Here is a 26,608-nt window from a genome sequence, read left to right as displayed (position 1 = left end):
CGAGGTTGTTAGCCAGCAAAGTCAATGGGGAGGAATTTTGGGAGTTGTAGTTCTTTGACTTCCACTTTGCCTGTTCTCCATTGAAAAGTGGAGATGCAAAGAGCACCTGTAATTTACAAAACAGTTTGACAGTTGACCCACATTTTGTCAAACTGTTTCTACAAGGGCTACAGAATTGGCTTTCCTTTTTAAATAAAAGATTCGTTTAGGGGGATCACTGCTCACTTTTATTCTTTCTTTCAGTCTCACATAGCTGCTATGATCACATGCTCAATAAATGTACTTGTACAAGCTGTCACTTGCTGCTTCCAGATTGTAAAAAGGGTAATGTACTATAAGTCAGAAAAACCTGGAGGCTATTACAAGTAAATCCATTGCTCTAAAATCTATACCAAGGAGAATATCTTATTTGTACAAGCAAAGCTATTTGTGGGATAGTGGTTTGAATGTTGGATATTAACCCTAGAGACCAGAGTTGAAATCTATTCAGCCATGGAAATCTGCTGGGTGACCATTCACAAATCACACACTCTCAGCCTCAGAGGAAGTCAAGGGAAAATACCTTCTGAATCTTGCCAAGAAAAATCCCATGATGGTTTCACTTTAGGGTCATCATATGTCAAAAGGGACAATACAAACAATAACAAAACACATTCCATATCCTTGTATTTTCAGTGTTCAGATCTTGGGGAAAAAATCTCAAAAGCAGCAACATTAGATTGAGCAGCTTTTATCTGATCTGCCTGCCAGTGCAGAACGGACTTCCTCTGAATTTATGCAAAGAAGCCAAGTCTGGCAGCTGGACTCTCAACAGGAGTTGTTTCATCAAGCATCTGTCTGTGTACAGTACATTAAAATAAATAGACACATTCGGTTTCTTGGGGGTTTATCCCACCATAAGCACCCATGGCTTTGCTCGAGGACATGCTGGGCTTAGGTTAGTAGGTTGGAAAGGAAATAAGAGCACAGTTAGTCCTTTATATCCATGGATTCAACCATTCATGGCTTGAAAATATTCAAAAGAATTTCCAAAAACAAACCTTGATTTTGCCATTTTATATAAATGATAGCATTTTGCTATGCCGTTGTATAGAAAATGAACTTTAGTATCCACAGAGCCTTGGAACCAAAACTGAGCAGATACCAAGGACCCACTATACTGTATTTCTCCTTCTTGATTTTTATTTCTGTGTTAGGGAAACAAACTGTATGGTGTAGTGTATCATTCTCAATTCTGTCAGTGTGAAACTGGTTTGATCCTGCAACTTCACAGACTCTCTCAGTGCACCTTGGAAATGCCTCCATGTGTGCTCTTTGTAATCAGAGTTCTGATGTCAAAGACTCATTGATATTTGTTCTTTGTGCTCCGAGAGAGAGATGCTGAAAAATTCTGTGGTTTTTAGAATGTATTTTCAGGGGGAAAGGGTTGTATCTATAGGTTGTTTTTTTAAATAAATTCATCACTCTTCTGTTTAAAATTATCAAGAAAGTTAAAACATTTTCTAAGAAACTTGAAGTCCAAATCCAGCAAATTTTCCTTGAGTGTTAGATTTGGCATGTAAATAATAACCTTCGGCTTTCATTTCTGTGAGCCTTGTGTAAAAGAAGTACTCGGATTGTACACAAAGATGATTCCCTTTCCTTTAATTTTCTGTAGTGTGAGTGGACAAACTGTACAGTTATCTGATGGAGCTATAGTGCTCTTCACGGCAAAAATAGGACTTCCAGTTTGATATTGGATTATAAAGATTTTATTTCCCATTGTGAAAAGTGGAGTAAGTTAAAGTGTAGCTGATAATGGTATTGTATGGATGTTTTACAAGATTTTTGACTGCAACTATATATATACACACAGGTTTATATTGACCTGTCTAGACTACTTTTGTAGCCTATCTTATATATAGCTGCAAGATTAGCCCCCCATCTCTTTATTTTTTCCTATGATACTGTGGTTTCTGGAGATGGTATCTGTCACTTCTTTACCTCTTTTTGCATTGCTTTTGAATTCCATTGTTGCATACTGCATTGGAATTTTAAAAAACAAATTGTAGCCCATTCAAATAAAATCTGATAAGTATTTTGCTGTAATTTTCCTTCATTCAAAACTCAGTGGCATGCCTAGGTAAGTTATATGTATTATGCAGTGGTTTACCATGTTTCCTCCTATGTGCCATTCTTTATGTTTTTGGGTACAGCAAATTACTGAAAAGGCATAGTAGCTTACAGCATTTCACAGGACTGCAGAGGCTCTATTTTTCACAGTTATCAGACAGAATTTATTGCATCACTCCACAAATGCATTTAGTGAGCTCAGGCTGAAATGTGACATTTTGTATTAGACAGTGCTAGTCTGTTGTCTCAACGGGCACAGAGACCCTGCTGCTCAGAAGGAATTATAGGTTTCTCTCTCTCTGGCCAATGTGTTTGGGTTTGCTGCAGTGTCGGTAATAACTCTTTTGGGAACACAAGTGTGTGACTGCTTGCTTTGGAAAATAACAAAAAAAGGTGCCGTAGACAGAACAGACAGCAACAAAAATGACAGGAAAACTGCAAAAATCAGTGTAAATGTAAGCATATAACAGGTCAAACCCATGCTATTAAAATTTACCATTTAATAAATGTCATAAATAAATAGAAATGTCATAAATAACTATAAATCAATCAATCAATAATGCTGGTTATAATTAATTCTTCGTGGTTAGGGAATATTCCCAAGACCATAGATATGGATTATTCAGTACACTGTAAATATTTTCACATTCTTTTGTTCACACAAAGAAAATTATGTATAACCAACTTCTGGATCAGATTTAGATATGGTGATGGTGGCGGCACTGTAATCTGGAAGAGGAAATCTGTTCCACAGATAGATAAAGTTTACCCTGCTCCCTTGAAAGAAATGAATTGTATAATACTCAATATTTTTTGAAATGTCCTTATTCTTTTAAGATCTTACTCTATTGATATTTTCATTTTATTTCAATGTGTAAGAGTCAGGAATATTTTATATAATACAAATGATATTTCCATTATGTTGGTGTATATATATTTGAGATGGGCAAAGAGTAACCAGTCCTATGTTGTTGGATTGCAACTCCTAGTGTGTTTCATTATTGGTTATATTAGCAGAGTTGATGGGTGTTGTAGTTCAATGATGTCTGGAAAACTACACCTTGCCCATTCTGTTGTATATATACTAAGCAACAGGAGACAAACACATATGGTTTCTTTCTCCTAACCATAACAGTATAGCTCTTACTTTATGTTTACACTATTTTAGCATGTTAATTCATTAATTGCCTAAATTGTTTATAAAATCTACCCCAATTTTGGAGTTTTGAGACCTCGTCACACTAGAGAATGTATCCACTTGGGAATGATGTAAGTTTTAGTCTGCCTCATTTTGAGGACACCGGCTTGCAAACAATTGAGTTTAATCCAATTGATTCAATCAAATTATGTGTTTTGATTGACAGCGGGGATTGTTTGCTCTTACTATCTGATGTAAAGGGATCAGTAATGTGAAACTCCATACAAAACTAGAAACTTTAAAATAACTTTAATTTGAATCTGTTAAACTTTGGCCACAGAAACCTTGCAGTTTGCCAAATTACTAATAAGGTTAGAAGAACAGAATGAACTGCCAAATAGCTTAAGGCCTGAACTACATAAATATAAATGGGAAATGCTATCACATTTGGATTTGTTTTGGGCTTTATTGACTAAGTCTCAAAGAGAAAGCACTTTGATGTATTAAATTTACTTAAGTGAACACAAGGCACTTATGTCTCCTTTTTATTCAAAAAGCCCTTAAACAACTTTATAATGGGAATAACATTTAATAATATGTTTACTCATTTGATCTTGGCTATATTAGAAAAAATTTCCTAATCCTTGTCCCAGCGCTGTTTCTTGAATTTGTCATGAATATTTTGGTCTTCTGACATCATAATCCAAATGTTATTAGCCTTAGAGGAGCTGTCCAGGGTGCTGAACCTATTAGGGGGAATAGGGTTTAGTACATTGCATAGTTCCTTTAAAACTTATACAAATAGTCCTCAAGTTACGAACAAGATCGGTTCTGAAGGTTTGTTCTTAAGTTGACTTTGTATGTAAGTTGGCATATGATTTTGGAAAATGTGACTTGCTGTGGAAACAAGGATTGGTGAGAAAGCTTCAGTGGAGACACCTTTCCCCCATCATAACTCTTTCAGGAGTGCATTTTCCTTTCTAGAGGTAGATTTATCTCACTTTGAGTCATTTTTAAGTCTGATATTTGTAATTCAGAGACTTCCTGTACTAAGATTTAAAGCAAATATTCAAGGTTCCAGTGGCTACCCCTAATTTTTTATAAAGTTACTGGTATCCTATGGCCCAAACGGGGTATTTCAGTCACTAGAGTAGGACTGAACTAGTTTGTTTTGGACTATAGAAACAGTGTGGTACAGTTTCCTTTGCAGTCTAGAGACTAGTAGTGGCGAGAGAAGAGAAAGGGCAAATGCAGAAATGACAAAGAGTAAGTGGGAGCTAATGCAGGTAGTATATTTTGGTAAGAAGCAAACGCTTACATAATAGATACTCCCAATGTTCTAACCACTCTTTAACAGGGTAAAAATTGGCATCTCAAGACTGATTTGGGGATCCCGTTTTAGCATATGCTTTGGTTTATTTACTTACTCCTGAGGATGTGGTAGATGAAATTGTGGTGCATATCTTGGCAAACAGAAACTTGTGGCCTAAAAGAAGAAAACCTTCCCATGAATTTTAAAGTAAAAAAAACAAACTTTGTGTTAAAAAATAAATGGGGATTAAAAAAACCTGATCACTTAAATAAAATGGACTATGGCAAAATAAGAAGAAGAAGAGGAGGAGGAGGTGGTGGTGGTGGTGGTGGTGGTGGTGGAGGAGGAGGAGGAGGAGGAGGAGGAGGAGGAGAAACTTGCACTTCATAGTTATGAGCCTGTTATGAATGAAAGCAATGCCCCCAAAAGACCATATTCATTGTATATTGTTCATTGCAATTTCTTCTTGCTAAGTAATCAATGGATACAGGCTGATCATAAATGGTTTAGGTTACTGTAGAATAACAGCACATCTGCTAAAACTTCTGTTAGTGCAGAAACAAGATACCTAATTAAAAACGGCTTGTTTAGGAATAGAAATTTATTTATTTATTTATTTATTTACAAAGAAATGCTTTGTTAAAGACATTATCAAGCTCTCAAATGTTATTTTTAAATACCCATACAGTAAGCCCCCAAGTAACAAACAAGATAGGTTCTGTAGGTTTGTTCTTAAGTTGAATTTGTATGTAAATCAGAACAGGTACATTTTGAAGTTGAACTGTAGCCATATCTATATCTCTATATCTGTATCTATCTATCTATCTATCTATCTATCTATCTATCTATCTATCTATCTAACTTTGAATAGCATAGGGAAGGGTTAATACCCCTGTAGTGTTTGTTTTGCTGTCTGTGTACCTGTTCAGAAGATTTCACTTAACTTTCTCTCCCTGTGATTATTTGATTTTGAAAAATTTGGCTTGTTGTGGAATCAAGGATTGGTGATAAAGCTTCAATATAGACACCTTTTCTCCATGATAACTCTTAGAGGAATTTCCCTTCCTAGGGGTAAGTTTCTCTCACTTCCTGTTGTCTCACCCAGGTTTATAACTATGAGCTGTTTGTAAACTGGATGTTTGTAACTCAAGGACTGCCTGTACTATGATGTTCTTAAAGAAGCAAAATACGTTTTAGCATTGACGTTTGGCCTTATATATGTTTGGGATTACACTCCTTTGAATGTGATTTTCTGGCTTCTTGGCAGGGGGTTGGATCGGATGACCTACAAGCTCTCTTCCAACTCTATATGATTCTATGAGTGAGGGTAATGAAAGGTATAGACCAGTGGTTCTCAACTTCTGGGTCCCCAGATGTTTTGGCCTTCAACTCCCAGAAATCCTAACAGCTGGTAAACTGGCTGGGATTTCTGGGAGTTATAGGCCAAAACACCTTGGGACCCACAGGTTGAGAACCACTGGTATAGACGAACAAAACTTCGATGGATAATTTCCCCATTCTTACTTCAATGAATCTTATATAAACAGGATAGGAAGATAAAGGACAGCTCCACCACTACCCAACCTAAAATCTGAAAAAAGATCAGAAGAAAAATGACATGAATTCATTTCACTTTAAGCTGGCTGATAAGTGCTGTAGCGGAGGTGGCACATATTTCTTATGTCTGTACCACTATGGAATATATTACGAAGGGAAAAAGGGCCATTGTTCTCCATGACAGAAGACTTGTGATGAGAAGATGTATCTGAACAAATATTCTCATCATGATTAACTGTTCTAAAGTGAACAAATAGGACTTTGTGAGTGCTTCCACAGTCTCTTTAAGGCATGAATTAAGGACAATATGTGAGGAGGGAAGATAGCATTGGTGTCATACCTTACCTGGGGAAAGATCTTGTGGGGAATGGGTCAAACAGGAAAGTTCATTCTGGCCCAGCCAGGAGAAAATCCTTAGTAAACTTTGGTTCTTTGATAGCCCATTCCACAATAATGAGGTCAGTTGAGCTGATTTATGCCCAACTGTGTAAGACCTTCGCCAATATAGCTTCTCTGCTCATGACAACACATCAGATGTCCTTGCTTAACTTGTGCTTCTGGAATTAGGCTTTGTCAATGTTTAAGGAGACTCCCTTTGATGTGTGCTCAGTTAGACTGTTTTGTTGTTTCTGATGTGAACCATGAACTGTAATGGGAATTGTCTTCTTAGGACTTCATCAGATGGTCTTCAGGCTCTGTTTACACGAGCTTAGGAAACTGAGCCTCATGACATAAGGGCACTTCCACCAGGATTCAGTTGTGCCCCATTTCCTAAGCACATGTAAACAGAGCCTGGAGACCATCTCAGGAATTGGGTGTTAACCTGACTCCAAACTGGAGAAAGCAGGGAGAAGACAAGGAAATGTGCAGAAAGTATGTGGGATGACTGCTCATCCCAGAAGACAGGGAAAGATGGAAGGGAACAGGGTAAGATGGTTCCCTCTGCTTTACCCATGCCCGTGTGATGAAGTCCTTAGACACTGGCAACATTTGTCCATCCTGAAGCAATTTAGCTCCCCTGAGCAGATGGGAAGCATGAAACTCCAGAGCACTTGATAGGTGCAGACTATGACAACTAGTATCACTTCATTGTTGCCCAACTTATCATAAGGAGTGACTTTCTGGAAAACATGGGGATAGCCACGTGATCCAGAGCCCTGGAAAATGACCATTCTAGATTATGTAGTGGGCCGCTATGGGCAATGAACACACTCCTCTTCAGATTGCTCTTCACATGAAGTCAATGATAAGTGAAGTGAGACTCTGTGTTTCCCCTTCATTCTCAAAACTTGAATAGGGCTATATCTTGATTACTCAGAGTGGCAGTAGTTAGGCCTCCTGCCTCCAACCACATAACTTTGGTTAAGATCTAGTTTCCTATCACCTCCGAGCTAGTTAAGTATGTGTGTGTCCATACTGCTTAAAAAAATAACAGTGAGATGCAAAAAGGATTTGCCTGAACAGTCCAAAGCCTTTCTTTAGATCAGTGGTTCCCAACCTGTGAGTCCCCAGGTGTTTTGGCCTACAACTCCCAGAAATCCCAGCCAGTTTACCAGCTGTTAGTATTTCTGGGAGTTGAAGGCCAAAACATCTGGGGACCCACAGGTTGAGAACCACTGTGTTAGATTATGATATATCTTATATTTCAGCAAATGTGCCTGAAGCCATTATGATGTGCAGTCTAAACAAACTTCATTACACCTCATAAAGCTTAAGTGATTATTAAATGCAGCAATAAAACATTTCTCTTTCCATAGTGATTGATTCAAGGAGGGACCAGATGGATAAAAATTATCAAAAGGAAGAAATGTAACAGCATGAGGTGTAATTACTTAGTAAGTTTGTACTTGATTTAACATCACAGCATTTTATGATTCCACCTGGTGAAGCTTAACATCAAGTTGAATGCTGGATTTATGAAATAAAAGTTTTGAAATCTCTGTGCAGAGCTCCATATCTCTACTGACACTTCATTTTTAGCTTCAGCACATGTCTTCTATGTCTCTCAGTGCATTGTGTCAGTGCAGATAATTAAGAGGAGGCAGGTTTTCCATTAGTTATCACGCTTAATTTTAATGTAACTCATTATGTTAAAGGCACTCCGGAGAATTACAGTAGAATCAGACTGAGTTTCAATCACCAATGTCTACACATCAAATTTCAGAATTCCTATGAAAAACTGAACATCTTAAAAGTATGATATTTATTCAGAAATGTCTGAATAGTAGTTAGAATAAAAATTTGTGAACAACATTTTTGAAATGTATTTATTCTTCTGCTTCTGATGCATTCTAGTTATAATGTTATAACAGTTTTAGTGTGGGAGCCAAAGATTTACTATTTCTCCTATTCTCAGAGACAAAATAAGTATTTGTAGTGACAATATGCCATAATAATATTTAATATACAGATTTCTCTTCAAAAGAATGGAAGAAGTGTTATCGTTTATTTATGGCCCATAACATCGTGACATAAAATATGCAGAGCTTGCCTGCAGTTGTTTTTATTGCCAGTTGTGAAGCAGTCTTGTAATCATCTTGGCTTAATGTTCTATGGTATTCCAAAAACATACATCTTATGTCATAATATGACTCCATCTGCAAAACTCTTCTTTCCAATAGATTTTGGTTGTTCTCTCTTGCCTAATTTTGCCAGTGCCTATTGTTGTTCTTTCCTAAGCCTTATCATCTTCCTGGTCACATACTGATTCACATCCCTGTGCCATACATTAAAAAAATATTTTGCTGGAAAGCTATTTATAGCTTCAAGCTAAGAATTTGGGATTATCCATAGATGATCACTGTGTATTCTGCAGCAGCTATATGTTACAAGAAAAGTGAATTAGGAATGCATCATTTAACCGAAAGAAAGCAACAATTTTATTTTTGTATTAACTAATTTATATTACTTATTAAAAGGAGCTTCCTCTAAGGCTTTTTATGTGCTTTTCAATATCTCTCGCCTTACACATAATTATGCTGATTATTTGGTAAAGGAAATTAGTTCTCTGAGAGCCGTTCAGCAGTGGAACTCTCTGCCTCGGAGTGTGGTGGAGGCTCCTTTTTTGGAAGCTTTTAAACAGAGGCTGGATGGCCATCTGTCGGGGGTGATTTGAATGCAGTATTCCTGCTTCTTGGCAGGGGGTTGGACTGGATGGCCCATGAGGTCTCTTCCAACCCTTTGATTCTATGATTCTTTGATTCTATGATTCTTTGATTCTATGATTCTCCCTTGTGGGTTTTTTGTTTTTGCCCATATAAATCATATACTTGACTCCACTCTTTAGCTTTTGATGTAGATTTATACCAGGTGATAAAATAGCTGCTCTGAATCACTACTACTTTTTGTAGTGTTGTGTCTTGTCTAGGCTTTAAATATATAAAGAGCAGCAGGTTAATGTATTCAGGAATAAAGGGCACATGCCACATGGTCCAAGAAGCCTGTTGCGGTTTGGACTTTGTACTGCTTCAAGAAATGGCATCATTGTATCAATTTTAATTTGCTTAAAATATTTATCTTCAGGATTTTTTTGGTAGTTGAAGCAAATATTTCAAAGTTATTATAGTTCTGTAGAAGCTACTTCAAACAAGGCAATTTTGCAGTGGCAATTTTTTTAGCAGTGGTTGTTCTTCTCTCAGTACTGAAAACAGCAGGATTTGACAGATAGAGACTAACAGCAGTTATTATGCTGTTACAACAAAATATGGTAGTTGCAGGGCAGAACAGCACATGGATGGTTGCACAGCATATAAAGTCTTATGGATATAGTTGCACACTGCTAGACATGACTTCACAGGAGTTGCTGCTTTTGGCATCTTTTTAGTATATGGCCTAAATAGTAGACCTACCGATTGGACTTGCTATGTTGTAACTTGCTATGCCAACAGTTATGTAAGATTCATTTATTCTGTGGTGTCCTCTTGTTGGAATTGACAATTTAAAATAGAGTTTTGTAAAACTTTAATATATTATAACAGCAATATAATGGCAAGATGTGTAAAAGTTATGGTTCAAAATGCATGATTCATGAAAAGAGCTAAAATCAGAACGGCTTTTAATTTAAAGAATTCAAGGGCTATTCACTATAGTACTAACAATACACAAAAGCTTTCAAGGTCTGTTAAGCGCTGCCAATTCTGATAGCTCTAGATGGTGCTATTATGGTTGAAGAAGATACCTATTGTCAGCCAAACAGTTTGCTGTGCATTGAGTCCTGGACCATCCGCTGAGCTATTTATATTAAATTCCTGTTGGAGTTTCAGACAAATGGAGCCTATACCTGTGGATATTTTGCTTGCATAGAATGAACCGTGGATTCCCACAGACTAAATCAAGACATTTACCTGTTCAATTGTCTATGAAATAGCTGATTTTGGACACTCAGAAATAATTGCTCCATTGTGATTCTTCCATGCCAAAACTGTGATGTCTAGAAAGGCTTTATGTGGTAGACTGTACTGGATGGTACCTATGAAGCAGGAGATTTGTTTTGGCAACCTCAGTTAGTGAATACTTCCTTGCCAGTCATCTTTACAGATGCTGGGGAAGTATATAACGGGCAGGACTAAAACAAGTCACAAATAGAGGCATGCAATAAAACCAATCTGTATTTTTTTAAAAATAAAGTCAACTGAAGCAATAATTAAGAATAACAAAAGAAAACTAATGAAAATCAAACACAAATATGTTAACAAAACTGGCACTGAAAGAACTGCAAAATCAGCATCATGCCTCTATGGAATGAAATAGTCCAGATGTAACCAGAGAGAAATCTGTTTCCTTTGTTGCTGTATATTGTACATATCCTTATAAAGCTAAATAGAGAAATGGAAAATGGAATGTTGGTGGACAGGAAAAGAGATTTAAAGATGGACTTAAAGCCAACCTTAAAAACTGTGGCATAGACACCGAGAACTGGGAAGCCGTGGTCCTTGAGGGTTCTCACTGGAGGTCAGCTGTTACTAACAGTGCTGCAGAATTTGAAGAGGCACAAATGGAGGGCATCCAAAAGTTAACTGTGTACCCAAAAGTTAGCTGTGTATCCAGTAGTCATCTTTCTTGAATCTATAATTTGCTGATAGACCTGTGCATTATGTGTTTTTACCCTATTTCCCCTTCCGCTCCCTCATGCCTATTGTGCTTCAGTATTTATATTTTTAATGTACTAAACGTACATAGTTTGTATGAAACTGTGACTTTTATTTCCTGTGCTGGTTTATGTCCGAATTAAATGATTTGATTTGAGTTGATTTGATTTGAATGGAGGGTGAAAGGGAGAAATATGCCAAAAGAAAGGCGTGCCAAACCAACCCTGACCAGTACCGCCTTCCATCTGGAAACCAATGTCCTCACTGTGGAAGAACATGCAGATCAAGAATAGGTCTCCACAGTCACCTATGGACACACTACCAAGACTTACACTTGGAAGGCAATCATACTTAGATACGAGTCATTGCTACTGACTGAAATAAAGAAGACATTCAGCTGAAGAACTTCGGACATATACAGACTGATACACAACAAGGGGCTCTTTCACAAAGCGCACAAAATCACTTTTTTAAAGAACAAGAAGCTAAGAGGAAAATAAAGGGTCAGTTCTCACAACCAAATTATGTGAACAGTAGAGTCCTTGAGGGATTTTTGTTGGGACTATTGATTTTAGCTGGTTGATAAATGACCTGGAATTAAGATGAATGAGGCAGTTTACTGCTGACATAAACCTGTTTAGGGTGGTGAGAACAAAAAAAAAGTTATGAAGATTTCCAGAAGAATTTCCCTAAATGTGAGGTGAGTGGGGAAACATACATTTTAAAAAGTAAATTATGAGATCCAGTATAAGCAAAACTATGGTGATCATACAGAATTATCCAGTTCAGTGGTAAATTCTAGAAGCAGTTCTTTTATTGTCCGCAACTAAATTATGACTTCAGTTTTTGTATTAGGCTAAAGCCTAATATTCAGTTAAATAGGAGTGAACTAGAATTGAAGTAGGTAAAAGAGTTACTTCTATCTGAATGCTGTTTGATGGTTGCTAATAACTATGTAACACAATTTTCCCCTGGGTTATAAATGTCATTTCCTAATTGGTTCTGTCATAAAAACACGGAAAAGTTTTTTAAACTGCAAAACTTTGTTTTTGTGGGACATCCTGCAGCACATTTTGCTATAGTTTTTCAATGAATATCTTACAGAGTCTCAACCAATTCAACATAGTTTGTGGCAGCCACAAAAACAAAGTTTCTGGAGTATAACAACAACTTTCAAGGTAAGTACGGCACAATTAAACTGGAAATAACACTTTCAAACCAGGAACAGAAGTTTTTTCAAATTTTATTACATAGTGTAATTAATTAAACTCAATTTTATTTAGCTATTTTAAAGACGCATGTGATTCTAAGCACATTTTGGAAACTATTTTTAGAAATCAACAGGACTTGTGTCCTATTCAAATCAACATGTGTTTGCATCAAGATGCTGTTATCTAGATCAAGATGGTTTAAATAGCATGACATAATTCTGCTGCGTTTTTGATCTTGACAAGTACATCTTGTTTCTGTACAATTACAAACCTCCTTTTAGTTCTGAGTTCTAACCCACTCAATACTCCCTATTGCCTGTCAGAACAAGTAGTACAATATTACCATTGAGTGCCTCTTATTTCCCCTCTCTATTCTGGGATTAAATATTGCTCATGGCACGTGGCTCAAGGGAGATGGGGGAGCAGCAAAGTGCATACAGCCAGCATTTCCAAGACCCAGCTGAGCCCTTCATAGTGATGCCAAGTATCCAAAAAAAGCAACAAGGGACAGTCAAAAGTCATGACTTGCATAATTGACAATCAGGAAGTAACAAGTTTGTGTTCTAACTAAATTCCAAATGAAAATACTGATTTCTGTTGACCTAGCCATGTATTTCTTCAAAAAAATAACATATTGTCCATATTCATAATACACGCATTCATTTCTGTTTTTATGAAGGGCTCACATCCCAAAATACGGGCTTTTTGGCATCTTATGTAAAAGGAAAGGTTTCCCAACCCTCAGATAGGAGGCATATAAGGGACATATCTGACCTTGTACATCATTAGTAAGTTAATTCCTTCTCTGCTTTCTCCTTTCTCTTCTGTTAGCTAGTTTGATTGGATATAATAATATTTTGTTCATATGTGTCTTAACCATTGTACGTAGCTACAAAGACAGGACATGTATGGCAAATGTCTGATAAGCTATGACTGACCATCCTTCTATTGCCTTTTTGCCCCTGCCAGTTTCTCAGGCTCATCTTGTGAGTACAAGGGAGAGAGCCTTTTCCTCCGTAGCTCCCTGACTCTGGAATTCATTGCCCGGTGAGATTAGGAAAGCCCCTACCCTAGAAACCTTTAAAAAGAATCTCGAGACCTGGTTCTGCCGCTGTGCTTTTGGAGAGTAGCCACACAAGCTTTAACTATTGCTCCCCTCAACGTTTTTGTCCTAGGAGTACCCCCCACCCACCCTTGTACGAAGGTATGTCTATTACACTGTTTCTCTATGAGTTCTCCCATGCAAATAATCTGCTCCTTTTATCTCATCCTGAGTTTTTAAACCATTTTATTGTACATACGGCCCGCTCACTATCATTATGTCTGTTTATTGCTTTTCTTAGGCTTTGTGTATATTGCTTATTGTATTCATATGTTTTGTATTTTACTGTGATGTTGTTTATTTTTTGTAATTTGTATTTTATTTTATTGTAATTTGTTGTTTGGGCTTGGCCTTATGTGAGCCACCTCGAGTCCCCATTGGGGGAGATGGTGGCGGTGTATAAATAAAGATTATTATTATTATTATTATTATTATTATTATTTTCTTGCTCAGAGGTGTTCTTTCAACTTTTCACAGTTAAGACACAAAAAACCAAAACAGAAGAAAAGAGATTCAGTCAGTGAGAAGGGGGTCAGAAGGCTCTCTGTTTTGCCTCTAGCTTTGGCAATTAATGCATGCTTTCTCTGTGAATGAGTCTGAATTATCAATATCTTTATAGAGCTAAGTATGGGAAAGTAATAAAAATTCAATCTTATGGGGAATGGAATATGATACAATTATCTCCTGGAATGAAAAGCTGGCTTCGCTAAATAGAGAGAATGCCAAAAATTCAGAACAAAAATATTTATCAGATGGATTTTCCTATTTCCCCTGCAGTTCTTTTTCTGTAGCGAAGGAAGAAAAATAATTATTGATGACCACTTCAGGAAATGAGCAGAGAGCTGATGCTTTTGGGAATGCTTATAAAAGTATCATTTTCAGGTGGATGTTAAAAGCATGCTGGTCTGTTGGATGATCCATGCATAAAATTGAGGGCTGCTTAAAGAGATGAAAACGAAGCTCAAACCAGATAATACATTTAGCATACCATTAGAAGCAGGGCTTTTTAAAGTGTTAAAAGATGTATGTTTATCCTAGTACAAGCTTGCCTCCTTCTTCATATTGCAAATGAGCTTGCTTTTATTTTGTGTTTTGTCGTTAGTAAGTAAATGGAGGCTTCAGTGGAAAGATTGATTGCTTGGGGATGGAGCTTAGAAAATGTATTATAATAGTAGGAAAATATGCATTTCCCGAGAGCCAGTGTTGAGCTAGGACACTGGACTATCAGGGTTTTAATACCTGCTTGGCCCTGGAAACCCACTGAGTGACTTTGGGAAAGTTATACTCTCCCGTCCTCAAATCACTGCAAGCCCCCACCCCCACCAAAGTTTGCCAACAAAATGTTTATGATCCCCATAAATCACAACAAAAACAATATCAGAAATCCTAACCACTTTTCTTGCAAATTCTTCCTGAGTGAACCAACTCTCTCTCTCCTGGCTGTTCTCTACATTTTCTTTTTGGGTATTGTTCTAACAGACAGCAAAACATTTGGTATTATCAAACATAAACTTAACTGATAGCTTCTCAGAGCTTGCTTGGCTTTTGTTTCTTTTCTGCTCTTTTCTTCCCTCTCTCTATAGGTCAGCTGCCAAGAGCATTCTGTTCATTCTTAAGTTTGTATCAGGTAGTTAACTACACACACCCTATTTCTGTATATAGAAATCATGACTTTACTTTTTGAATAACTCCATTTTGCCACCAAATGTAATAGACATTAAACCATTTGAGAGGGAGCAATATGCTGAACATTATCATATTTCTCTGTTTCTGCATAATTTCATAATTGCCAGTTTATTCCCATGTACCTACTGTAATTACTTTGTGTACCTACTATAACTGTGTTATGCAGTCAATTTCCTACACACTTATTTGTATGCAGATAAACTGTTTTCCTACTGAGCAGAAACCAATATCTGTGTGTGAGAGAGTGTGTGGCTGTGGCTAGTTATATAGTGTACATCTGTTGCTTGTGTCATAGTTATATATTGTAAATATATTTTGTAAATATTCAACACATTGTCCTTGGAGCACACTGTCTGATTTTCATGGACACTTATTTATTTATTTTATTGTATTTGTATACCGCCTTTCTCAGCCAATCGGACGCTCAAGGCGGTTTACAACAAATCAGTACATATAAAAACTTAATACAGATCAAAACATTAAACAATATAAAACACAACAACACCACAAGCAATAAAAACATCATTAGCGCCTCATTATTATCAAGCATTGTCCAGTTCCATTGTCAAATCGTTCGATTTCCTATATTAGCTACTCTGCATTGGTAAATGCTTGCTCGAACAGCCATGCTTTAATTTGCCTCTGAAACATTAAGAGGGAGGGAGCAGATCTAATCTCCCTAGGGAGGGTGTTCCATAGCTGAGGGGTCACCACTGAGAAGGCCCTGTCTCTCATCCCCGCCAAACTTACTTGAGACGAAGGCGGGACCAAGAGCAGGGCCTCCCCAGATGATCTTAGAGTCCTTGGTGGTTCGTAAGGGGAGACACGTTCGGACAGGTAAGTTGGGCCAGAACCGTTTAGGGCTTTATAGGCCAAAACCAGCACTTTGAATTGGACCCTGTAGCAAACCGGTCCCAGTGGAGCTGGCACAACAAGGGGGTTGTATGCTCCCTGAGTGCCGCTCCTGTTAGCAACCTGGCTGCTGTTCGTTGGACTAGTTGAAGCTTCTGGACTGTCTTCAAAGGCAACACCACGTAGAGAGCATTTCAGTAGTCTATACGGGATGTAACCAAAGCGTGGACTACCGTGGACATGCCACAATTGTTCCATTGTTTTCTTTGGTTACACCAATGCATGAGGTCCTTTATTTGGCAAGGAATCAGACTAGTCTAATGTTCGCTATAATACTCTGGTTCCTCTTCCGAGTGTATAAATCTTTCGCCTTTTAATATTTCCAATAATAACTTGCAGATGGCATACTTTTTCCCAGTGTAGAGGTACTGTTCCCATTGGTTGCTAGAGAATTTGGCAATGTTAAGACTGAGATGCTTGAACCTTACGTGTTGGGTTGCAGCTATTTCCCAACTATTGAATGTATATATGGGCATATTTATGATACTGATATGCTGCCCATTAGCTTAAAGAAACTATAACTCCTAGGGCATATCACTGATTTTATGAGTGGAGTCAAATGCATGTACATTCATAGGGGTTAGAACAGTCTTGGGAAAACTTTGGCCCTCCAGGTGTTTTGGACTTCAACTCCCAAAAATCCCAGCTATCTTACCAAATGTTAGGAATTGTGGGTGTTGAATTTCAAAACACCTGGAGGGCCAAAGTTTGCCCATGCCTGGGTTAGAAGCACAAGACCCCTACAAAAGTGAATAAAAAATCACTTTTTAAAAACTTTAGAAATCTTAAGATACTCCTTCACCACTCTCTGACCAACTTTTACAACTGGAGGATCTACAAATGCCTAGAGAAGTGTTCTTTCTAGGAATGTCCAGGCCTTCCAGTTTGAGTCTATAATTAACTTCCACTGAAGGACCTAGATCAGTGGTAGCAAACCTATGACACATGTGCCAGAAGGGGCATGCAGCGCCCTCTCTCCAGGCCTCCCACTAGCCATTTTGTTCGACCCCCCACTTGCTCACCCTTTTTCCAGCTCTCCTTGCTTGTTCACCTGCTGCTTGCCCCTTGCTCTCGCTTATGCCCACCCCACCTGCTTGCTTGCTTTCTTGCCTGCCTGCCGCTTGCCCACCCACCCACCCCACTCGCTTGCCCACCCACCCACCCCACTCGCTTGCCCACCCACCCACCCCACTCGCTTGCCCACCCACCCACCCCACTCGCTTGCCCACCCACCCACCCCACTCGCTTGCCCACCTACCCACCCCACTCGCTTGCCCACCCCCCCACCCCACTCGCTTGCCCACCCACCCACCCACCCCCCACCCCACTCGCTTGCCCACCCACCCACCCACCCCACTCGCTTAACCACCCACCCACCCCACTCGCTTAACCACCCACCCACCCCACTCGGTTGCCACCCACCCACTCCACTCGCTTGCCACCCACCCACCCCGCTTGGAGACAATGCATCAGGAATACAAAGCTCCTTTTCATTATTAAATGCAGAATAGTTGAGATGAAGAGATTGGGCATGTGTCTGTGTGAGTAACAAAGAGTACACCTGTTCAAACGGGCAGCTAGTGCCCCAGAAGTTTGCAGTTGCTTGAACAAGAGGTATGGGTACAAAAAGAAGCTCCCATCTGAGTTTTTCAAATTGCTGAACTGAATTTAGCCCAAGATTGTTACCTGAGCTGCGTCGTTAATCAGTTTCCATTATCTAGATTGTATCTTTCCCTGGAAAACTTGAGAACATTCCTCAGATTGTGTTACTACAGTGGACAAACAATTTCCTCAGAAACTTCATTCTACCAAACAAGTTCTTCCAGCTATATTGCCTGTTTATATATGTGACTAGCCTTTATTAGGTCAGGTCTTTTCAGTTTGGCTGGACTCCATACTTAGCAAGATTCAGAGTGGGCTAATGTTTGCCACACCTTTGCATTACTGCCTGTGAGTCAGTTGGCTGATAGGAATTTCATAAGGATCTCTCAGCAACCTGCAGCAACTCAGTCTGTTTGAACATCAACCACTAATGTTATCTGTGAACTTTGTTACCTTAGGAAAGCAGAGTTCATGTTTTGTTTTATTGGGCATTGAGGTAATTGTGATTGCTAAAGAGGCAGTGCCAGCATAAGTCATGGCACACTCTGTCGTACAGGCTGCCTCTGTGAAGTCAAGCACGACATCTTGAAGTAGTTTTAGACCTAACAAATGGCAGATTCAGTCTTGGACGCGGAGGAGAGCTTGAAATGTGACCAGCATGCCAACACGCACCTGCAGGTAAGTATTTCAGAAATACTGGCAGCTTAACTTCTTTAAGAATACAAGTCATGGCTCTGATTTGCTGGTCTCTGCTGAATAAACTGGGAGCTTTGTTAAGCAAGACTGACATTTCAGCATTTTCAGTCTGTTTATAGCATGTATAAGCAAAATGGAAAGAGGAAAAATGCTAAATGCAAAATGGTCAGAGGATCAGAGAACTGTTTTTAAAAAATCCAAAACAAAGAAAAAAGCATACTATTTTGGTGGTCTTCATGGATATTACGTGTCTGTCTACCTATATTTAAAGTATGTTTAATATACTTAGCTTTTTTGTAAAAACGTTTTAAACTAGATTGATCTTCTTTGGTTTTTCTCTTGCAAGTGTAATAACAGCTTGCCAGCAATGTGGTCATCAGACCCTTGGGCTGTAGATTGCTGTATGAACTTTGACTTTTAACATTTTTCATTCATCATTACATATGTTAATCTTCTTTAATATGATGCCAAGGTCTTCAACATAGATTCTCCTCCATGGCCCTCGGCACCCTCCAGGTTTTCTGTCCCTTAGGGTTTTGTTTCTCTTTAGGTAATTTAATTTAATTCAATTCAATTTAGTTTAATTTGTAGAATATCTTATTTCAAAGTGAAGGAACAGTCCCCAGCATTGTCGTTATTATTAACTGTATACAAGTCCACTCCAACTTAGGAATGAGAGTCCTGGGAGGATTCTTAGAAAATGAGAATGATGTGTAGTTGCAGTACACTCCTTTCTATTGCTTCATAAACAGCTACTCAGAAAAAATAATTGTGACTTGCTGGTAGTGGTGATTGTAGGGAGTATTTTGGAGAAGTTGAGTGGAGCAGGTGTTTTGCCTGTTTTCAGGGAAAGTAACTTATCTCTTATTTTGATCTAGTACAGAGTGTATGTTTGTCAGTGGAAATATGCTAGCGTGTGTGTTTGTATTTCAGTAAGCCTCATGCTAAAGGATTGTTTTGTTCTGCCTTTTTGGATCATATATGTGATTTTACATTTGGTGCCCACATACCTCTACATTTTCTTGGATAAGTCCCTTATCTCTAGGCCTTAGAGAAATGGGTGCTTTGTAACTGGCCAAGGACATTGTTACTGTCATTTTGCAAATAGGCATGCCCTTCCATAACAACTATTCTGTATTGTATTACAAACTGTAATGCTATCTGTGCACTATGCAGTTTCTAGATCTGTATGTACTTGCATGCTGCTCTGAAATTATTGTTTTTATTGTTATGTGACCAAGCAGAGTCTGATTTAGGACAACCCTATCATAGGTTTTTCTTGACAAGACTTGTTCTGTGGAGCTTTGACACTGCCTTTCTGTAAGGTTCAAAGAATGTGACTTGCTGTGGTCATCCAGCACCTTTCTATGAACAATGATTCAAATCTTATTCTCCAATAATAATAATAATAATAATAATAATAATAATAATAATATTTCTCCCTTCTATCCGAGGGGACTCAGAGCCCATTACGGCATATAAACAGAAAAAGGGAAACATTCAATGTCTTGTTACAATGACATACAATGAAACAGAAATACACAGACAAAGGCAAAAGCTTCTCCTTTCATTTCTGGCTTCTTGAGGCGGTGCTTATCTCTGGCTCTGAGGGAGGTGCTCTTTTCTATTTCCAAGCTGAGGAGCCTGTGTTATCCATAGACACCTTCTGGTCATGTGGCCGACATGACTGCATGGAGCATCTTTTTGCCTTTTCCCGCCAAGGCGGTGCCTATTGATCTACTCATATGTGCATGTTTTCGAACTTCTAGGTTGGCAGGAGCTAGGGCTAACAGCAGGAGCTCATTTCGTCCCGCAGATTCAAACTGCCTAACTTCAAGTCGGCAGTTTAACAGCACAAGGGTTTAACCCATTGAGCCACCTGTGACTCCTAGTGCAACATTCAAGGCACTATAAGATTAGGAATTTATCACAGGCATCCCAGGAGAGGTAGCTGGACTGCCAAGGGAAGCTCTAACAGCCCCAAGAATTTCATTGCTTTTTGGTTGTGTCACTTGATGTACCTAGGAATTGACCAAGGAGGCTTTCCTGTCCTACAGAGGCCCAGATACTTTGGTTTGTGGGATCATTCTTTAGAGCAATTCATTGTGGGCAAAATAGAAGATGTTATGTTATGTTTATTAGTAGTCCACCTTTTTCTGATGCAGGACCCAAGGTGGTTTACAAAATAGAAAGCAAAACACTGTGGTGTGACTTTTGCAGTTATTTATATATTTATACATTTGTTGATAAATATAAGCCGCATCGAGTCCTTCGGGAGATGCTCGCGGGGTACAAATAAAGTTAATAATAATAATAATAATAATTGATATTAGAGGGGATTTTAACAAATTCATAGAGTTTGAAATGCAATTATTACTGAACTACAATTATTACTGAACTACAACAAATTCCATCCAAACTGTCTGAATGTATCCGGAAACTGGAAAAATCGAATTCTAAACAGAAAGTCTGTTCCATTAAAATGTATTATTAGTTGACTAGCATCATACCAATTGAATTCTTCGCTTCCCCGAAATTCCAGGGTTTGTGAAATTATACCTGGACCTTTGAATGATAAATGGAAGATAGTGAAAGGAAGTTACTGTTTTTAAAAGATCACAGTAGCGAGTCTGACTATCTCTGTATTGAGCATAATGTCTGTATGCTCATCTGTCTTTGGTGCTATAGAAAAAGAGAAAAGACCTTTCACGCATTTTCGGAAAGGATACAGTCTGCATAGTAAGTAAAAACTGTGGAAGATATGGCAATAAGTATTAGCCAAGCTGTTTCTGAAGTGCATGCATATTATTTAATTAGTATTCTGGAACAAAATGGATGTTTAATACTTCAGTCAAAATTAAACATGAAATTGTGCAAAACTCCTCAATTACTGTTGCTAATTATTTTTTAGCATTCCTTCCTGAGGCAAAGAGGAAGCATTTGAAAGAGTCATAAAAGTAAAGAGAAAAAGATACAAAAATATTATGAACATTTGCACATTATTCCTTATTATGGTTCTTGATTTTGCAGACTTCCAAATGCTGTCGTTGCATATTGTCCTATGGTTTTGACTTCATTGTGTTAGACAATGTGAAAAGAACAGGTGCTAAATTAAAGGTAAATGATAGATTTAGCTTTAGAAAATGATTTCAGTTCATGTAGAGCAAGCTTGAGAATCCTGTGGTCTCCATGTGCCGTTGGATGACAACTCCCAGCAAATCTACTCAGTATAATGATTAAGAAAGAATGCTGTTATTTGTAACCCAACAGCCATCTGAAGGATGCACAGTTCCCATTCCCAGGACCCAGTCCTGTTACACAATTATAGCACCGTGAATCTACTTAAATTGCTATGGCTACATCCATAGGAATTGTAGATTGGTTATGCACTTGGCCATAATATCCGAGAATGCTAAATATTCCTCCCTAAACTGCAAATCCCAGAATTCCATTAGTTGGAACTTTGGCAGTTCGAGTAGAAACATAGCACTCTAGTTGTGCAACATAGAAGGACCCTAATGAAGAAAACAGATACATTATTTGGTGAAGGTTGGAAGGTGTTGTTCCAATCTGTTGATTCTCCTGCACCTTTTCCACTCATACTTGAATGGCTGTTTCCAAATATATGCTGTTGGAGAGGTTTCTGCTCAGTCTTTGGAAATTTTTGCTTTGGGATCTCACAGGGTTCCATCCTATTCCACTTTTTTCCATATATATATATATATATATATATATATATATATATATATTAGGCCTGTCAGTTTTAGTTCGTTAATTCGTTAATTCGTTATAAAATCGTTATTTTTGCATATCCGACGCGATTTCAAAACATATTTTCAAACCCGGAAGGGTTTAAAAATATCGAAACAGCAGCCCCATTTTTTTTACGAGCTGAAGCTCCGCTCGTTAATGGGATGGAGGCTGCTGTGCTGCTGGTGCCCGGCTGCTGCGCCCTCCTCCTCCTCCTCCTCCCAGCTGTGTTGCAGGAAGTGCCGGGACTCGGGAGGAGGAGGAGGAGGAAGAGGGCGCAGCAGCCAGAGCCGATCGGATGGCGCGCGCGCTCCTGCGCCCTCTTCCTCCTCCTCCTTCTCCCAGCTGTGTTGCAGGAAGTGCCGGGAGGAGGAGGAGGAGGAAGAGGGCGCAGGAGCGCGCGCGCCATCCGATCGGCGAGGAGGAGGAGGAGGAGAAGCGGGCGAGAGACGAGAGAAAGGCCGAGCGCGGGGCCACAGGCCCTACAAGCTGAAGAAGGAGAAGGTGAGGAGGGAAGGGCTTGGCGCAAATGGGAGGGGAAGCAAGGCTGGCCGGGCCTCGCAGGGAGAGAGCCAGGAAGGCAGGCCTCTTCTCTGGGCCTTGGATGGGCCACTGCAGCAGTAGCAATTTGCCTTTCCCATGGCTAGAAACAGGATTTGCAGCCATGCCAGCCCAGTCCCTCCCCAGCACACAAACATATGTCTATTTGCCCTACATCTCTATCTTTTAGGCCTGTTTGATCAAGAAAAAATTTGTTTAAAAAATGTTTTGTAAATATTTACGAAATTTCGTAAATATCAAAACATTTTTTTGGAAAGTTTTGTAAATATTTTAAATATCGAAACAAAAAAACACCCCAATTAAGAATAGATTTTAGAAACAATTTTTTTCTTGATCAAACAGGCCTAATATATATATATATATACACACACACACACATATATATCTCAAATGTACAAGCGGTATAGACTCTTGGAGGGATTAGAGTGCATAGTCATTGGTATGCTGATGGCATGCAACTATATTAGTTCTTATCTTCAAAGGTAAATGAAGCGATATCTGTGCTAGATAAGTGACTGGACACAATAAAGGACAGAATGAAGGTCATAAACTGAAGTTCAACCTATTTTGGATAGGGGCTACATTCCCCCTGAAGTACAAGTTGAGTATCCCTTATCCAAGTATATGAAATGCTCCAAAATCATTCACACGAATGGCTGAGATAGTGACACTTTTCTGAGGGTGCAGTGCACACCAACTTTGTTTCATGCATGAAATTTAATAAACGTATCATGTATAGAATTACCTTCTGATTATGTGTATAGAGCGTATATGAAACATAACTGATATTCATATTTAGACTTGGGTCCTACTTCCAAGATATTTCATTATGTATATGCAAGTATTAAAAATATAAAAACAAAAGCCCAAAATCCAAAACACTTCTTGTTCCAAGCATTTTGTACAAATGATACTTGACCTTACTAGGTTTGTCGGTCAGGAGTAAACTTGCTTCCCCACATGGAAGAAATTTTTTCTTGCTTCTTTTCTTTTCTTTTTTCTTTTTGCCAACAGATTTTATAGGTCTTCTTTTGTTTTTGTCCTTGTCCTTATTGAATTGCTCATTTACAAATTGTAATAGTTTATTTTTTCTGCATGAAGATTAAAGACATGAATATGTTTACATAATTGCCATAGACACATAAACATTAATATATGGCAATGTATTTGTCTTGATTACAATTATATATACCAAGACTAAAACAGTAGGATAATTTCTGAAGTCTCTAGAGATATGTGTGTATACTAATCCTCACTCCAGTTCATGAAGTTTTGAGTATTGATATCTCCCTTAATTAAAAGCAGCATAAAAGCAATTTGAACCTCATTCCATAAGCGGAATGGGAGGAGGGGTCGTCTTCTTACTGTAGCATTTGGTTCCTTTTTGTTTTTAAGGAAAACGGACAATATTTTCATCCTATCACATGCAATGTATTTTAACAACAACAACAACAACAACAACTTTATTTTTGTACCTCACATCCTTCTCCCCGAAGGGACTCAGGGCGGCTTACATGGGGCCAAGTCCAATCAACACAGTAAAAACATAACACAGTAAAATACATGACAATAGTCAATACAAAATAAACAACGTTATAACAATATATAAAAACAGGTGTTTTGACTGTTTCTTCTGTAATCCTCTGCATCCTAAGCTATCATATGGGCGAGTGTAGCCCTTTACCATTTCCCATTCTGCTTCTTCTTTTTATTTTTTTTTAAAGTTAAGCTTTGCAATTTTGGAAATCCAAAATCTAAGTCTTAAAAAAGGGAAAATTATAGCCACAACAAAGTAGTGATATATCAAAATAATGCAATTCCTGACAAAATATATTTTTAAAAAATAGCCATAAAAGTTTCATGAAAAAGGTGTACTGGTGAGAAAAGGAGGCTCATTTTGAGACTGTCCACAGGAACACCTACTCTAAATGTCACTAGAACTAACATGGGCAAATCTGACAGTTCCCATCCCATGTGTAGATAAGCTCCTTTAGCTGTTTCTGTGAGCATTGGCTGCCAGACTCTGGAGGATCTTGGAGTGAAAATCAAGCTCTCAACAATAAAACGCTGGAGACAAGTTGTTTATTCTTCCTTTACACAATCCTAAAAAGACAGTTCTAAAGTTTTCCTGCTCATGCCTCCTGTGTATATTATCCCCAACTCCCATCCACTCCCTACTGGCCAAACACTGTGGCTAGTCTGTTAAATGCAGTTTCAATTTCCCTCACAGAACAGATGTCTTATCTACTCTGTCTTCTCCAACTGTCCCCAGCCTCCCTTCCCACCACCTTCTTAATGGAAGAGGACTGAAGCAGCTAGTCCCAGTCTGATATGGTGATCCTGACATCGGAAGCTCTGAAGACAATTGCTTCCCAACTCCAGAATCCTCCATTTCCAAAAACTTTTGAAACAGTTTATAGACAGAGTCCCACTGGACAGCTGATGGAAGTAGTTTTGTATCCTATGATGAGCCCCATTGGACTCTGACTGTAAACTCTTTTAAAATTGTGTAGGGCCGGGGGGGGGGGGGGTGCATCTGATGAAGTCCTTTGAAAGTATGGAAAACAGGAATTTTTAAAAATGCATCACCATATATTTTACAAACAAACTGCATAAAAATGTTGTCATTCTGTCTATGTTGCAAACAGCACTCCATTCTGTTCTCTATTCTAATAAATGAGAGTGGAATGATGAATTAATTCAGATTGCTAAATGCAGAACATTCTAGATTTATTTTGACAGATTTGCTCTTTTGGCTTCAAGTGATAAGTCTTGGGCAGGATTTTGTATAGTGAATTAATCTCCTCTGCCATAAGCTATATTATTTTGTTGGTAGTTATAACCTTTCAGAGGAGGGAAAAAAAAACCAAAACAACTTCACCCAGTTAAGGGCAGGTACATTATTCTTGTCACTGCTGACATTTGAAAATGGAACCTTTGTCTCTTCAAAAGGAGAAGCACATGCAGTTTCATACACTTTTGGAAGCCACGGAACTTTCTCTTTCCTCTGTGATAGAAATAATGCAAATCCCTGGATTGCTGTGAATTTTCCAGGATGTAGGGCCATGTTCCAGAAATATTTTCTCCTGACGTTTCACCCACATCTATGGCAGGCATCCTCAGAGGTTGTGAGGTCTGTTGGAAACTAGGCAAGTGGGGTAAAGACATGTAAAGATAAAACAAATTAGTTGACAAGGCTGTTACATTGCTGATACAGTTGACAGCGAATGAACTTACCTTAAATGTGACCAATATAATCTGCCCATTGGCATCTCTGTGAGATGACCTTATAATATACAGTAGCATTTCCATCAGTTTCCTCAAGACGCCAGTCTAGAATCTACAAATAATCATTTTCTCTTGCTGGGGCAGAAATATAAAAATGTTAATTGTGCCAGCTGTTGCCATTCTTTTACTTTTTAACATAATTTGTTTTTATTAATGTTCCCATGTGTTTGCTCTAATTTATTTGTTAAGATTAAAAATATTCATCCAGATAAATTGTTTTAATGTGGTGTCTGTAGGAGACCTCCATCTCTGGACCAGCAGAGCATTATTGCAGTAATTAAGGCCAGTAATCGATTTTGATAAAAGCATTTTGAACCAGAGTGTGTTCCAAACACAAGGAGGAGCTCCAAGTCTAGAACAGATTCCTTTGTGTGGTTTATTAGTTCCTGCTGTTAAAACTCGAAGTAAATATTCACTGTTATTTTCTGGAATAATTGGGTTCTTTTAACTATCATAGGACAACTTTGTTTGAATATCTTAGTTTCTCAAGCTAGATACCATCTACTACAATCTCTTTGAAAAATATATTTCACTTGAATTTATTTATTTATTTATTTATTTATTTATTGTGTCAGAAGCAAATTGAGAATACAG

The 26,608-nt window shown here is 38.3% G+C and overlaps 1 protein-coding gene across 2 annotated transcripts in view; it reads left to right on the top strand.

The window, feature by feature from the left end:
* Positions 1–26,608, top strand: part of TMCC3 (transmembrane and coiled-coil domain family 3) — a 144,266-nt gene that overhangs the window by 13,570 nt on the left and 104,088 nt on the right. The window contains exon 1 of one of the 2 annotated variants that reach the window (XM_060777310.2): positions 18,249–18,397. The exons of the other annotated variant lie outside the window; for it this stretch is intronic. Coding sequence (XP_060633293.2) covers positions 18,329–18,397 — 69 coding nt within the window. The 5' untranslated portion in view covers positions 18,249–18,328. Of the gene's footprint in view, positions 1–18,248; positions 18,398–26,608 lie in introns of those variants that run through there. 2 annotated transcript variants of the gene reach the window in all.

The sequence above is a fragment of the Anolis sagrei genome, chromosome 5 (assembly GCF_037176765.1).
Source record: "Anolis sagrei isolate rAnoSag1 chromosome 5, rAnoSag1.mat, whole genome shotgun sequence".
Classification (NCBI taxonomy): Eukaryota; Metazoa; Chordata; class Lepidosauria; order Squamata; family Dactyloidae; genus Anolis; species Anolis sagrei.
The sequence above is the reverse complement of the archived record's forward strand: the minus strand, read 5'-3'. Positions and strand labels throughout refer to the sequence as shown.